The sequence below is a fragment of the Notolepis coatsorum genome, assembly GCF_963971535.1.
Source record: "Notolepis coatsorum genome assembly, chromosome: 9".
In the NCBI taxonomy this organism is placed as follows: Eukaryota; Metazoa; Chordata; class Actinopteri; order Aulopiformes; family Paralepididae; genus Notolepis; species Notolepis coatsorum.
The window spans coordinates 140,280,916-140,294,980 of record NC_140173.1 but is presented as its reverse complement, the minus strand read 5'-3'; the positions used below and the strand labels follow the sequence as shown (position 1 = coordinate 140,294,980).

Here is a 14,065-nt window from a genome sequence, read left to right as displayed (position 1 = left end):
CATGTATGAATTCACTGTCTTAGACCAGATGAATAATATGTATGAATTCACTGTCTTAGACCAGAGGAATAACATGTATGAATTCTTCAATTGCGCGTAGTTCCCCTTTAACACTTTGGGTGCCATGCGTATCGCTTATCTTTACCCCTAGAATGCCAGCTTTATAATAGTTTCCGCGGTCGTTTCACTATGTTTGCGAAGCTGTGTGTGTGTTCTGTATTATAGCTGTGGAGACATGGTGTGGCTCATTTTGACAAACATTACTTGTATGTAGTGCAACATGGGAATAATAGTTTGTTTCCACACGCTGTAGTTTGTAGTTTATTACACGCTAAACATCGTGCATTTCCAAGATAATCCAGTCTTTTTTCATAGATTGCGAGATAAACCGCGTTATGTGCAATAAGCCCAAACCGTTCTGGCTGATCCCCTGAAACCCCAAATACTCCCAAATCAAAGGTATCAAAGGGGGGGGGGTCGTTTTAACTCAAAACTGTAATCGCATTTGCCGAGCATGTTTTTCGTCCAGTGAAACACAGAACTGTGATCGTTAGAGAAACACGTTTCAGATTCGGTAAAATAGACATAGAATGTACCTTACCTTAGCCAGAAGGTATTCCAAGAAGAATAATTCCAAGTGCCATCACGATTACCCGTGTATATGTCTTTACTCGTGTATACGGGAAATAGGCTTCAGGCAAAAAAATATCTAGGCGATCGCTCTGTCGCTCTGTCTCCGAGGAGGAGGGGCCCTTGCAAAAAAAAGAAAAAAAATAGAATAGGTGTATCCACACCAAGCTATTCCAGTTCAGACACGAACGATACTGCCACCTGGTGATAGTCGATCTGCATTGCAGTTCTAGTGTGTGGGGATGTGCCAAAATGATGCAGATCGCTCCGGGCAAGTCTGTAGAGCGGGGATCAAATTAAAAAGATCAAACGATCCAAAAACGTAATATCTCGTTTGTCGCTTGTCGAGCAAACACATAATTTTCCGTTTTTGGCACAGAATGGGTTGAGGGGAGACCACCCTAGTAGATAAAGGGAGGGGGGGCGGGGATAAAGGATGAAATAATTTGCAAACATCTTAATTTTTTAGAATAGTAAAAAACAAAAAAAAATAAAAAATCGCAGAATTGTATTACCCCAAAAGGGGCGTGGTCTAAAAAAAATTGCCATTTTGTATGTTACCCCGAGCTAAATTGCGCAAAAAATTATGATATTTTCTCATGGTTTTTCATGTTACTACACTAACTTTTTGTAAGAGGATTTGTTGATATGCCACCCGAACAGGGATTTATGACCTTTTATGACCCCCTAGTCAGAAAAAGATTCTATTTTCGCCATGACTTTTAGTATAAAATGTACTATAAATCTGGATGAATGATATATCAAAAAATCCTCTTACAAAAAGTTGTGGTATATGGATGGGAGGAAACATGGCCAGTTTGGTGTGTGGAGGTACTAGAGAAATTGAGATTTTTTTGTAATTATGTGTAATAAAAACTCATAAAATCTCATTTTTAGAGAAACGCCTTTAAAGTTTTGTATTGTCTGTAAATAGGCTATGTATGACATACTGTATTAACAAACCCTTTGGCACAAAGAAGCAGGATAGATATGAATAAATGTGGAAAGTTTGGTGTGTGTACTGTAGGTGCTAGGGAAATGGTACATGTCTACCCTTGCGTAAAACACATAAAAACAAAACATTTTCACTTCAAAGTTCTGTATTGTAAAATGGCATATTTTTTTTTTAAACCGCTATTTACAAACACAACACCCAATCAAACCATTAGTAATAGACAACCTAAACACATGCTTGATAACTGAATAACATTATAACATAATAATAATAATAATTATGTAGTAAAGTCAAGTCAAGTCAAGAGTTTTAATTGTCACGGCATACAAGTATATAATGAAATGCGGGTGGTCTTGCCCGCAACGATGTGCAATACAGTGTTACAACATATAATAGAATCCAATAAAAAAACAACATTGTGCAATAAACAGGTAACAGGTAACATGGTGTGACATCTCGGTATCTGTACATAGTTATTTACAGAGCATATAGTAGTAGTAGTAACAGTAACAGTAGTAACAAACTCAACACAACTGATTACTGTACCCCATAATAGGCTAAACAAATATTTGAATAGATATCACTATGAAACTTTCCCAGTTTGTTATGCACATATAAACTAAGAAAAAATATATTGCACGTTTTCTGACTTTTATGTTTATATATGCAAATGAGGCACTTCCCCATTAAATATGTGCACATTTATGGATGCGATCATGCAAAATTAAGTGAAATAAGCAACAACAACAATTTTTTTTTTTTTTTGGCGTTTTCTTGTCACTAGTTTGAAAGAAGACATGTAAAGGGGCAACACATAAAGAGGGCATAAATGGGCATCTCAAAATTGCCCCAAAATCAGGAACATTTTATTTTGGTAGGGTGGTCTCCCCTTAAAGTTTGGTTTAATATGCTTGTAGTCGCATGTATCGACAAGGAAACAGCAGTAACTATGCAATAATCAGTCAACCACTGTCATTACGGGCCATTCAGGGGAAACGGGTCAGTTTGGAGTTCGGCGGTTTGGATAAGCGATGTTTGATGTGCACGCCGTACCCCGCCATGACCAAACATACTCTACAACATAAAATATAGACAGTGATGTTTGTAGAGAATCCGTTCCCGACATGTATTCTATGTGATATGATTATGTAATCTTACAGTGTAAAGTACATCTCTTGCCGGTTAACATATTGGAGACTAAACACTGCGCAAGAAAAACTCAAACCATTGTGTGATGTCCCGCTATTGTACCTATTGATGGATAACTTCAACGTCAAATGTAACGTTACTCTCAGCGTATGGACTTAAGAGAGATATCTTAAAAAAATAAAAATCCATTTGATTACGAAAGAGCCCACACCGATTGTTCTTGTTACCTAGCAACAAACACGTCTCTCTCAGTCATTGCGGAGCCACTGCTGACTGGAAGAGGAAAAAGAAATATGTCTTTAGTGGAGACGAAGGCTATCTTACCAGTGACACTGAGATCTGGGAAGAGACGGAGGAAAGATCATCCTTCGGCGATCGATAAGATATTCGATATTTGTCCACGGGGAGACGATGAACGCTTTGATCTCTCTCGTTTTCACTCGCACAATATTAGCGATGAAATGCATTCCGCATAACATTGATTTATAATGAGCAACCTGACAAAAAAAGAATAAAAACACTGCCGTGTCCAGGGGCCGTTATTTGGAAAACGATGCCTCTGTGAACACGTAACAATGATTGCAAAAGCTTCAGAACCAATTTGGAGATTAGGATTCTCATCGAGAGAGAAACAAACGGACGGCACGCGGTCGGTACCTGTGTGCCATGCGCTCTCTCTGCCTCTGTCCTCTGGGTGTAGTATATGTGTCAGACAGCCTGTGTTTTATACCTGGCCTGTGTGTTCACACTACAACACAGGCTTTCTTCCTCTTCTCTTTCTTACCTCGTCACCACTGCAGAGGAGCCGGTCGGTATAGATGACCACCACACTACCACAGGGTACCTCGCCTCCAAGTGAGCTGATTGCATCCGTAGCACCTCTGCCCCCCCCCCCCCCCTCCCCTCCCCTCCCCCAGGAAGGAAAGCGTTAATATTCCGAGCACACACACACCACAGCGGCAGAGGACAGGAGAACGCAAAACAATCCATAACACCAATCCATATTGAAGAGGCATAGAGGCGAAAAAGCCTTCACATAAAGGATCGGGGAGGGGGGGGGGGGGGGGGGTACACTGTCTCTCTTCTATGCTTGTCTAGATTGAATGCATTCATGACTAGGTGCTTCGGCGTGCACGGCGGCGGTGGTCTATTGCCCGGATATTAACGCAGTGCGTCGATCTGAATTCGCCGGTTCAATGATTGGTATTGAAATGCACATTTATAGCTTATACTGTATAGGACTCTGCCTGGAGCCGGTGATAGCTTGTAACGGAGCAGGATCAAACTGTACAGTAGCTTGTAACGGAGCAGGATCAAACTGTACAGTAGCTTGTAACGGAGCAGGATCAAACTGTACAGTAGCTTGTAATGGAGCAGGATCAAACTGTACAGTAGCCTGTAATGGAGCAGGATCAAACTGTACAGTAGCTTGTAACGGAGCAGGATCAAACTGTACAGTAGCTTGTAACGGAGCAGGATCAAACTGTACAGTAGCTTGTAACGGAGCAGGATCAAACTGTACAGTAGCCTCTAATGGAGCAGGATTAAACTGTACAGTAGCCTCTAATGGAGCAGGATTAAACTGTACAGTAGCTTGTAATGGAGCAGGATCAAACTGTACAGTAGCCTCTAATGGAGCAGGATCAAACTGTACAGTAGCTTGTAATGGAGCAGGATCAAACTGTACAGTAGCCTCTAACGGAGCAGGATCAAACTGTACAGTAGCCTCTAATGGAGCAGGATCAAACTGTACAGTAGCCTCTAATGGAGCAGGATCAAACTGTACAGTAGCTTGTAATGGAGCAGGATCAAACTGTACAGTAGCCTCTAACGGAGCAGGATCAAACTGTACAGTAGCCTCTAATGGAGCAGGATCAAACTGTACAGTAGCTTGTAATGGAGCAGGATCAAACTGTACAGTAGCTTCCAATGGAGCAGGATCAAACTGTACAGTAGCCTCTAATGGAGCAGGATCAAACTGTACAGTAGCTTGTAATGGAGCAGGATCAAACTGTACAGTAGCCTCTAACGGAGCAGGATCAAACTGTATAGTAGCTTGTAATGGAGCAGGATCAAACTGTACAGTAGCCTCTAATGGAGCAGGATCAAACTGTACAGTAGCTTGTAATGGAGCCGGATCAAACTGTGCAGTAGCGTGTAATGGAGCAGGATCAAACTGTGCAGTAGCCTCTAATGGAGCAGGATCAAACTGTACAGTAGCTTGTAATGGAGCAGGATCAAACTGTACAGTAGCCTCTAATGGAGCAGGATCAAACTGTGCAGTAGCCTCTAATGGAGCTGGATAAAAAAAACTGTACAGTAGCTTGTAATGGAGCAGGATCAAACTGTACAGTAGCTTCTAATGGAGCAGGATCAAACTGTACAGTAGCTTGTAATGGAGCAGGATCAAACTGTACAGTAGCTTGTAATGGAGCAGGATCAAACTGTACAGTAGCTTCTAATGGAGCAGAATCAAACTGGACAGTAGCTTTATTTCAATGTCCCCTCTTGTTTTGACAAGAAGCAGCTAGAAATGCTTGAATAACTTTTCCTTTCTTTCTTCTTTCTCTATCTAAGGGTTACCGGCTCTAGTGGTTGCTATCTCGATGGGATTCACAAAAGCGAAAGGCTACGGGACGCCCCAGTAGTAAGTTGTTTGTTCTCATTTACTGTCATTTGTGTGGTTGAGATTATCTTTATAACAGCAGTCGTTTCTGACATGGGTTTGTTCTTTTTTTGTACATCATGGAATGGTTTGGGTTTAAATGAAGTCACTTTGGGCTAATGTTCATCAAGGTCCGGGATCTGTTCACTTCCTGTTGACCTATATCAAACTCTGCCCTCTTTTCTTGACCCTCCGAGAAACAAGGGCGTAGTTTGAGTTCAGGGTGTGGATTTTCGTTCAAACTCAAATGCCAAAAAACCTTTGCCATGAAAAGGTTGTACTGTCTAACCTAAGTAAATGTACTGTCTAACCTACGTAAATGTACTCTAACCTAAGTAAATGAGAATGGATGGTCTGTCATCAGCAAATAAATGACAAATATCTGTTGACATTTTGAATTGATTGAATTGAAGGTGAATTGATCCCAAGGTTGATGAAAAAAAAGTGTCTTCCACTCATGGTAGTCGGATGCTTATTTCTCTCTGTGATCAACATCCTGAACCATGCTGAACAAATAGTGTCCTGAACCAGTGGTTCTGAAAGCAGGGTCCAGACTAAACCATAGCTAACATAATAAATGCTAAATGGACTGTATTTATATAGAACTTTTGTCTAAAAATCGCTTCACAGCGTATGCCTCCGCAACGTTCGCACACCGACGGCGGTGGAGGTGACCATGCGAGGTGCCGACCTGCCTGCTTGTCAGGAGCGGTTAGGGTGTCGTCTAGTGTCTCGCTCGAGGACACTTCAACACACTGCCCACGGAGGAGCCGGGATCTAAAGAGGAGCCGGGACTAATACGCATCCACTCTGGGGTCCTTGATGCGAACAAACTCTGAGAACCACTGTCCTCAACAATGCCGAGGAGTTAGTTGGTCCTGTCAAAAACACTCGAGGCCTATTAAGTGCCTGATAGCGAATTAACTGATCCAAAGGGGGGTTCTTAATGCAACAACCTGGCAACGACACCCCACATTAACGCACCCTCCAGGCCCCTGGTTCCCTGTGAGTTGTATCCCTGCTGGATCCCCGGTGCATAAACAATGTTTAAAGTCCCTTTAGCACTTCATTGCCCTGTAAAAACCGTCCAGAAGTAGAACCACAGCATATGGTACGACTCCCTCGCCCCCACCTGGGGAGGGCGCGGCGGAACAACCGCGTGTCGCTGTGCACCGTTAGTTTGATTAGCTGGCTGTTCATTTCCCCAGTCTGAGGTTTTACCGGTTTTCTCTCCTCCTTTTCCTCCCACTCCGCAGCTGCTGGCTATCGTTGGAAGGAGGTCTCCTGTACGCCTTCGTCGGACCTGCAGCCGCAGTAGTTCTGGTATGTTTGCTGTTGTTGTCATAAGGCCGCTGGGGCCATGTTACTTTTATGGTCAGAGGGAGCGGAACGAATTTGTAATCCTTAAAGGGATACTTTGACTTTGGTTTTTCAATTTTACTTGGCATACTTGTCGCATTTCTTACGTTGCATCCCTCTGTTTCTCTAAAAGGGAATGTTAGCATCGTTAGCATTCCTCACTGGAGCAATGGGACACTACTACTAGCACTGAGTTTGCAGCCAGCCGTGGCCCATGGTTTCAATGAGGATTGCTAATAACAGCTCATTTTAGGGACACTGAAGAACAAAATGTAGATACCCCCCCCCCCCCCCCCCCAAGTGTCTGTTGAAAGCAAATAATCGACTAGAATCAAAATGTCTAAGTAGCCCTTTACTTTCTAGGTGAATTATTTTGATTCCCATGAAGTTTAGTTGTACCAGAAGGAGCCATGGCTTTGTTAGAAACAGACATGTATAATAATAAAAATCTATTACCCCTGTAGACTATACCGTTGTACTGGTAGGGACCTGGTAGGGACCTGGTAGGACCTAAGAGCATCAAGCTACTGTATAATTCAGCCTACAAATAACCAGTTTCCTGGCGGTATTGTGTTGCAAACTCTTTGTAAGTAATGTCAACAAAATATGCTGTCTTGTCTGCGGGGAACAAACTGCTTTGTGATTTTAAAAGCAAAAGTAGCAGAATCATCCCAGCAGGGGAATGCGCTCGAGCAATGCCTCCTCATCTCTCCACAGCCATGCCGTTCTGCGCCAGTGTGTAGCGACCACCGGGCAAAAACATGAACGGCATTATCTTTGTGGGACTTCTTGAGAAAATACCACTTGTATTTCAGTCACCTCTGGCTTAGCGTACAAGAGGCAATCACACATGTGGAGCAAATTGTGCGAGTTCGAGGTCTGTTCAAGTCTGTGTTACTGGAACAGAGGAATTACGATATTGAATCTGATTTTCCCTTCATCAAACTCGCCGTTCCGTCATTAGATATCAAAAGATGATAAAAGCAACAGCCCTAGTGTGAAGCCGCATGGAAGCCTATAACCAAACATTAGATTGTCTTGGGTTTCACTTAGCATGAACCTCCAAGGAACACAGAATTCTGAGAGGGAGGAATGACGACCCCCGCTGGATTAACATACTGTTATGTAACACCCTACAGCCACATTTAGATGCCCCATACACAAACAACCTTTTTAAAAACAAAAACAGACAAAAACTAAAACCGTCTGATTAAATAATTGGTTCACAATAAATCATAAAGACTAAGTACGGTTACTAGTGCTTGTTGTGGGCACAGGTGGAATATATATATATTAAATAATGTAACATTAGAAATGGAGGAATATACACTTTATTTTCAGGTCTATTACTTTACAATTTCACAGTGCTCTCTCATTTATTCACAAAGAAAAATCTATGCAATTATCAAATCATTACCATGGAATCAGAATTGTTAAAAGGATTTTTACCCCAAATGCTATTTCCTATACGACGACGTTCTTGTGTCTGGCCTTGATTCATTGGATACAGCTTTTTATTAAAACATTTTAAAATACATTTATTTGTTTTTATGTTACTTTTGGAGTCCTCAGAAATCATACAACAACTCAATGAAATCACTGAACCTTCACTGTCACTGTCAGTGTTCCATGGTAATATATCTACAGGTCAGGCTGTTGCTGCTTCTGTTTTTCCATCAGCGTAACGGCTCAGTTAACATAGAGCCAGAAAAATAAGTCAGGCGGCGGCTCTCGTACCCGAAGGCGCTTTGCTGTGGCTCCTGTCATTTTTAAATGAATATACGTTTTAGTACTTGTAGACTCAACCACGTCAGCCTGACAGTGAGGACTGTGTAGACTCAACCACGTCAGCCTGACAGTGAGGACTGTGTAGACTCAACCACATCAGTGAGGACCGTGTAGACTCCGTCACGTCAGGTGGTTATGTGATGTGATGGTATGTGGGTCGAGTGTAACACAAGACTCCGTTCCAAAACGATTGGAACATTTGACAGGCTTGTGACGGGAAGGTCAGCGGTTTGATCCTGGCAGGAGAATCCTGGCTGAGGAGGAAGGGAATGAATGAAAACTCTTCTCTTCTCTCGCTCAAACACGACCACTGACACGGAGAGTTGTATGGTTATTGTGAGATGTATTATTATCGGGTCACTGAACCGCTCAGTGGTCATCAACAGTGTCAGACTGTGGTTGTACCGGGCAGCTCCCAGGCACATACATGTGTGGAACCGCAAGAACGTGGAGCAGGAACCGCGCTGCGAAAAGAGTATATACATTTTATTTTTATTTTTGTTTTGTGTTTTTAAGGGTTGAACCGTTTGAGGTATGAGGTTGTTGGTTTTTTTTTTTCCTACTACTAACTAATCCTATTTTGGAATCCTAGCACTATAGGTTTAATCGACCAGAAGCTCTGAGTTCTAATCACAAATGTTTTTTCTGTTTATTTTTCTTTATCATTCATCTGAAAGGATTAAAAGGCTGTTGCATGTGATTGAGCTCCTCTCTCTCTCTCTCTCTCTCTCTCTCTCTCTCTCTCTCTCTCTCTCTCTCTCTCTCTCTCTCTCTCTCTCTCTCTCTCTCTCTCTCTCTCTCTCTCTCTCTCTCTCTCTCTCCCTCTCTCTTCTCTGGTCTCTCTCTCTCTCCATCTCTCTCTCCCTCTCTCTCTCCCTCTCTCTCTCTCTCTCTCTCTCTCTCTCTCTCTCTCTCTCTCTCTCTCTCTCTCTCTCTCTCTCTATCTCTCTCTCTCTCTCTCCCTCTCTCTCTCTCTCTCTCTCTCTCTCTCTCTCTCTCTCTCTCTCTCTCTCTCTCTCTCTCTCTCTCTCTCTCTCTCTCTCTCTCTCTCTCTATCTCTCTCTCTATCTCTCTCTCTCTCTCTCTCTCTCTCTCTCTCTCTCTCTCTCTCTCTGCTGCAGGTGAACATGGTGATCGGTATCCTGGTGTTCAATAAGCTAGTCTCCGGGACGGTATCCTGGAGAAGAAGTTGAAACACAGACCGGGGTACGACAGCACATCCTTGTCAGTACCCTTTTCTACCTTCTACACACACACACACACACGCAGATCTATATTCCTCTTCATAATCTCACAGTAAAATTATCTTTTCATATATATGTGTATTTTTCTTTTTTTAACATATGGAAATGTAGACTGTTGAGGGGAAATGAAATGAGTCTCAGAAATGTAAAGAGGTCACATGATCTCTTGGGAGCAGCGAGAGATATGGCAGAATCAGTCCATGATGTAAAAATTGCTTTTAGAAAAACGCCCCCACACACGATGGCACCGCCGACTGCATATATAACTGTGCCTAATGTGATGCTGGGGGGGGGGGGGGGGTTGTGGTAGCTACTACTTGGTACTCAGAGCTGTGTCGTCGTCGTTGTTGTTTCGTTTGTGTTGTCTCCCACAGGCAGATGAGCGAGCCGCATACAGGATTAACTCTCAAGTGTGCCAAGTGTGGCGTGGTCTCGACGACCGCTCTATCGGCGACGACCGCGAGCAACGCCATGTAAGTGTCCCTGTGTCCATGGTCTCCGGGTCGATACGGTCATGCTGCATGGAGGTGGGGGGGGGGTAGATGTACTGTATGTACAGTGAGTCCGCTTCTCTGCTGGCTGGCAGGGCTGAGGCTTCAGACCTAGAAGAACCACGTAACTCTGTTTTGACATCCTTGCAACGATGTCCTTGTGATGTCAATCCATATCTCTTGCGAGTGTGTGAACGTGATCTCTCACCACCAGGAAGTACTCCTCGACCTCTACTGTCTTTAACTATGAACGAACGCCATCTTTAGATAATACGTTTTGAGGGCGGCTGAGTGGCGCAGTGGGCAAGGCGCTCGCCTCTAACGCAGGAGATGCTGGTATCGAGCCCAGCTCTCGGCGTTGCTACCGGCTTGGCCGGCCGTCGTACTAACACAATTGGCAAGTGTTAGAGGGTGGGTAAGCCGGTGGGGTGGGGATCGGACGTTGTGGACAGCGACTCCTACAGGTGAGGTCGGTTGGTGCGCCTGCACAGCAGAATCAGGAAGTATCGGGGGCATGGTCCCTCCCTCGCGTTACTCCTCGCCACTGAGAGTCCGCGCTGTCTGGTGAAAAGATGCGACAGCTGCCTCCTCGTGTACCGGAGGGGACACGTGATGCAAGGCTTCTATCCTCACTACAGCCGACCAGTGGGAGGCATAGTCTAGCAGCGTTCGAGACAAGGGGAGGGGAGAATTGGAAATACGAAATTGGGATGGGAGAAAAAATAGAAAATGGGGCGAAAAAGTTGATAAAAAAAAAAGATAATACATTTTGAAAAATGTTGAGGTATGTCTGAGGTATTGGCCGCGTCGAGGTCATTAGTTGAGAGAATAAGCACATGATTGGCTTTGTTCAGCTGGTCTGATTGATGTTGATGATGATTGTTCGAATGGCGCTCGTCGGATGTTTCGTCTTGTAACTCGAGACTGGAAGCACGCAATAGGTCGAGTGGGGTGACGATCGAAAGGCGGTAAATTCAACTTTCCAACAATGTGTTGGTTGATCGGGCAAAAACGCTGCCCGGAGCCGGCAGACGAGGGCAAAGTGCCGCGATGTGCACGCGCGTGCGTGATTAAGAGGTTAATAGGACCCCCAACCAATCGGAATAAAAAGGTTCTAAGTATTATTGTCAAATTAGTAGTGGAATTATTTATTTAAGTTGTTATTTTATAATTTTATTTAGTTATTTAATTGGTAGTAGGTAGTACACAGTATGTGTGTATGGCCATAGGTCTGCATACTGGTCATACTGGTGGGGGTGGGGGGGGGGGCTACAGGATATGTGATTCAGGCCATGGTTACACTGCTGAATACAGCAACGTTTTTGTTGCTGAATGATTACATTTGCTGTCCAAGTTAAAAAGAAACGCCGTTTTGGCACGAAAACGCGGTGTCCTACTGGCAACGCTGAAATTGTGTTTTTTTCTGTTTTGGATACTCGCCAAAACTCGCCGACAATGGTGCCATGTAATCTGCGCGAGCCGGATACGGAGCCGTTGTTGCTCAACGCCCATGCGCAGTAGATACCGACATCTGCGTGCCCTCACCAACGTCCGGTGACGACGTTGTAGAGAACCGGAAGAGAACAGAATCCATCAAGCCATATTTTTTCAGCACTGGATAAGTCAACATGAACGACCAAGTAGCTCAGGTGTTCGCTATGTTTATTCTTGTACAATCGCTAATCAAGTTGTTGATATCACAGAACGCTGATATAACAACACACGCTATAGCAAGAGATGCTAGAACAAGATGTGCTAGAAGAAGACGTGCTATAGAAAGACGTGCTAGAACAAGACGTGCTATAGCAAGCCGCGCTAGCAGACACCAGTTGGGAATGTTTCAGACCATTGCAGTACAGATGTAGCCCTTAGGACAGGTCTACCCCTCCCGAGTGGTTTCCGGTGGTTGCCGTATTAACGGTATTAACCAGTAGGGGCGCTCTGGTTACACCAGGTTACTTTTCTCTAGGTAAAGGGGAGGGAGAGAAAAAAGCGTGCCGTGTTCTCAGCTTGAATACACAGCGCGGAGGCCCTCGCAGATCGAGACCATTTTCAAATGTCCAATCTAACGAATTTCGTTTGCTCATAAAAATGTTGAACATTTTAAAATATATGAATTCTGATTCTGTTTTTGTCCTGTCCACTATCCTGTGATTATAAAAGAGCTGCGAGCCCCTCGAATATGCAGCACGAATGCGGCTTGGTGTGTGTGTGTGTGTGTGTGTGTGTGTGTGTGTGTGTGTGTCTGTGTGTGTGTGTGCGTGTGTGTGTGTGTGTGTGTGTGTGTGTGTGTGTGTGTGTGTGTGTGTGTGTGTGTGTGTGTGTGTGTGTGTGTGTGTGTGCGTGCGTGCGTGCGTGCGTGCGTGCGTGCATGCGTGCGTGCGTGCGTGCGTGCGTGCGTGCGTGCGTGCGTGCGTGCTCTGACACATTTACATTGTCATGCAAATATTTGAAGCATTAATGGAACATTATGGCAACTTAATCGGGCAGTTTCTCCCCTCTCCTTTAATCAACATGATCATTCAGTGAACCATATTCCCCTGGGTTGGTAGTTTTAGCGTTTTCTCACATTGCATATTATTTGAACTAGACATTAACCATAAAGACTCGCTCCTAATTTAATATAGCCTATATTGTCATTTGACATTGTCACATCATTAAAGTAAATGAGCACTTTTTGTTTCATATCATTTAGTTTTTAATTACTTACCAATAGGGGTGTAACGGTACGTGTATTCGTCCCCGCGAATTTACGGTACGGCCATCACGGTGCGGTACGTGCAGCCATGCGAAGAATACGCCTCACAGCGCAAACCACACCAGTCGCGCATGCAGGCACTCGCGAGGTCCGTGCGAGAACAGCGCGTGTGGCCGGGCACACAGAGTCCGACTTTAGAGCGGGAGCGAAAGTGCACGGAGAAAGGCACATTTACATTAGAAGACCAGCTGCAGGGTCATTACAATTTTACAGTTTTCTTTCGTTTTCTTGTTCGCCCAATAATGTTAACCAAATGAAACCAATGGAAAGAAACACACCAACAAACACACCAACATTCTCCCCCGCCGGACTCGAGTAGGGTAAATCTGCAGGGCCGCAGCCCCATACATTGCCGGACTCACAGGCACAGCTGATCAAATAAAAAAAAAAAACATACTTTTCCTATAGAAAATTATTCTATTTAATAATTAATAATTATAATAATTATCATAAATATAATATATACATTTCAACAAACAAACAAAATTAATAATAATAAATATTATATTAATAATAATAATAATAATAATAATAATAATAATAATAATAATAATAATAATAATAATAATAATAATAATAATAATAATAATAATAATAATAATAATAATAATAATAATAATAATAATAATAATTAATAATAATAATAATAATAATAATAATAATAATAATAATAATAATAATAATAATAATAATAATAATAATAATAATAATAATAATAATAATAATAAAAAAAAAATCTGTTGTACCGAACTCATACCGAACCGTGACCCCAATACCGAGGTACGCACCGAACCGTGGTTTCTGTGTACCGTTACACCCCTACTTAACAATGTCACAAACACGACGCAAATTCAGCCTATTTGCATTTAAATGCAAAACATTCCGATAGTCCTCCCTGGATTTCTGAACACATGGAGAGGTACTCTGGAGAGGTAACTGGAAGCGTGTTCTCTTACACCTGAATTTATATACAGAAACGCCCTGCCAGCTCCTTATAATGGCGCGGTGGCGATGGAACTGTTTGCC

The 14,065-nt window shown here is 43.1% G+C and overlaps 1 protein-coding gene across 1 annotated transcript in view; it reads left to right on the top strand.

Moving 5' to 3' along the window:
• LOC311234783 (adhesion G protein-coupled receptor B3-like) overlaps positions 1–14,065 on the top strand; it is a gene marked incomplete at both ends in the record, with an annotated part of 98,210 nt that overhangs the window by 54,172 nt on the left and 29,973 nt on the right. The window contains 5 exon segments of the mRNA XM_084322027.1: positions 5,312–5,381; positions 6,656–6,722; positions 9,668–9,707; positions 9,710–9,752; positions 10,165–10,263. Of these exon segments, the coding sequence (XP_084178153.1) occupies positions 5,312–5,381; positions 6,656–6,722; positions 9,668–9,707; positions 9,710–9,752; positions 10,165–10,263 (319 nt within the window).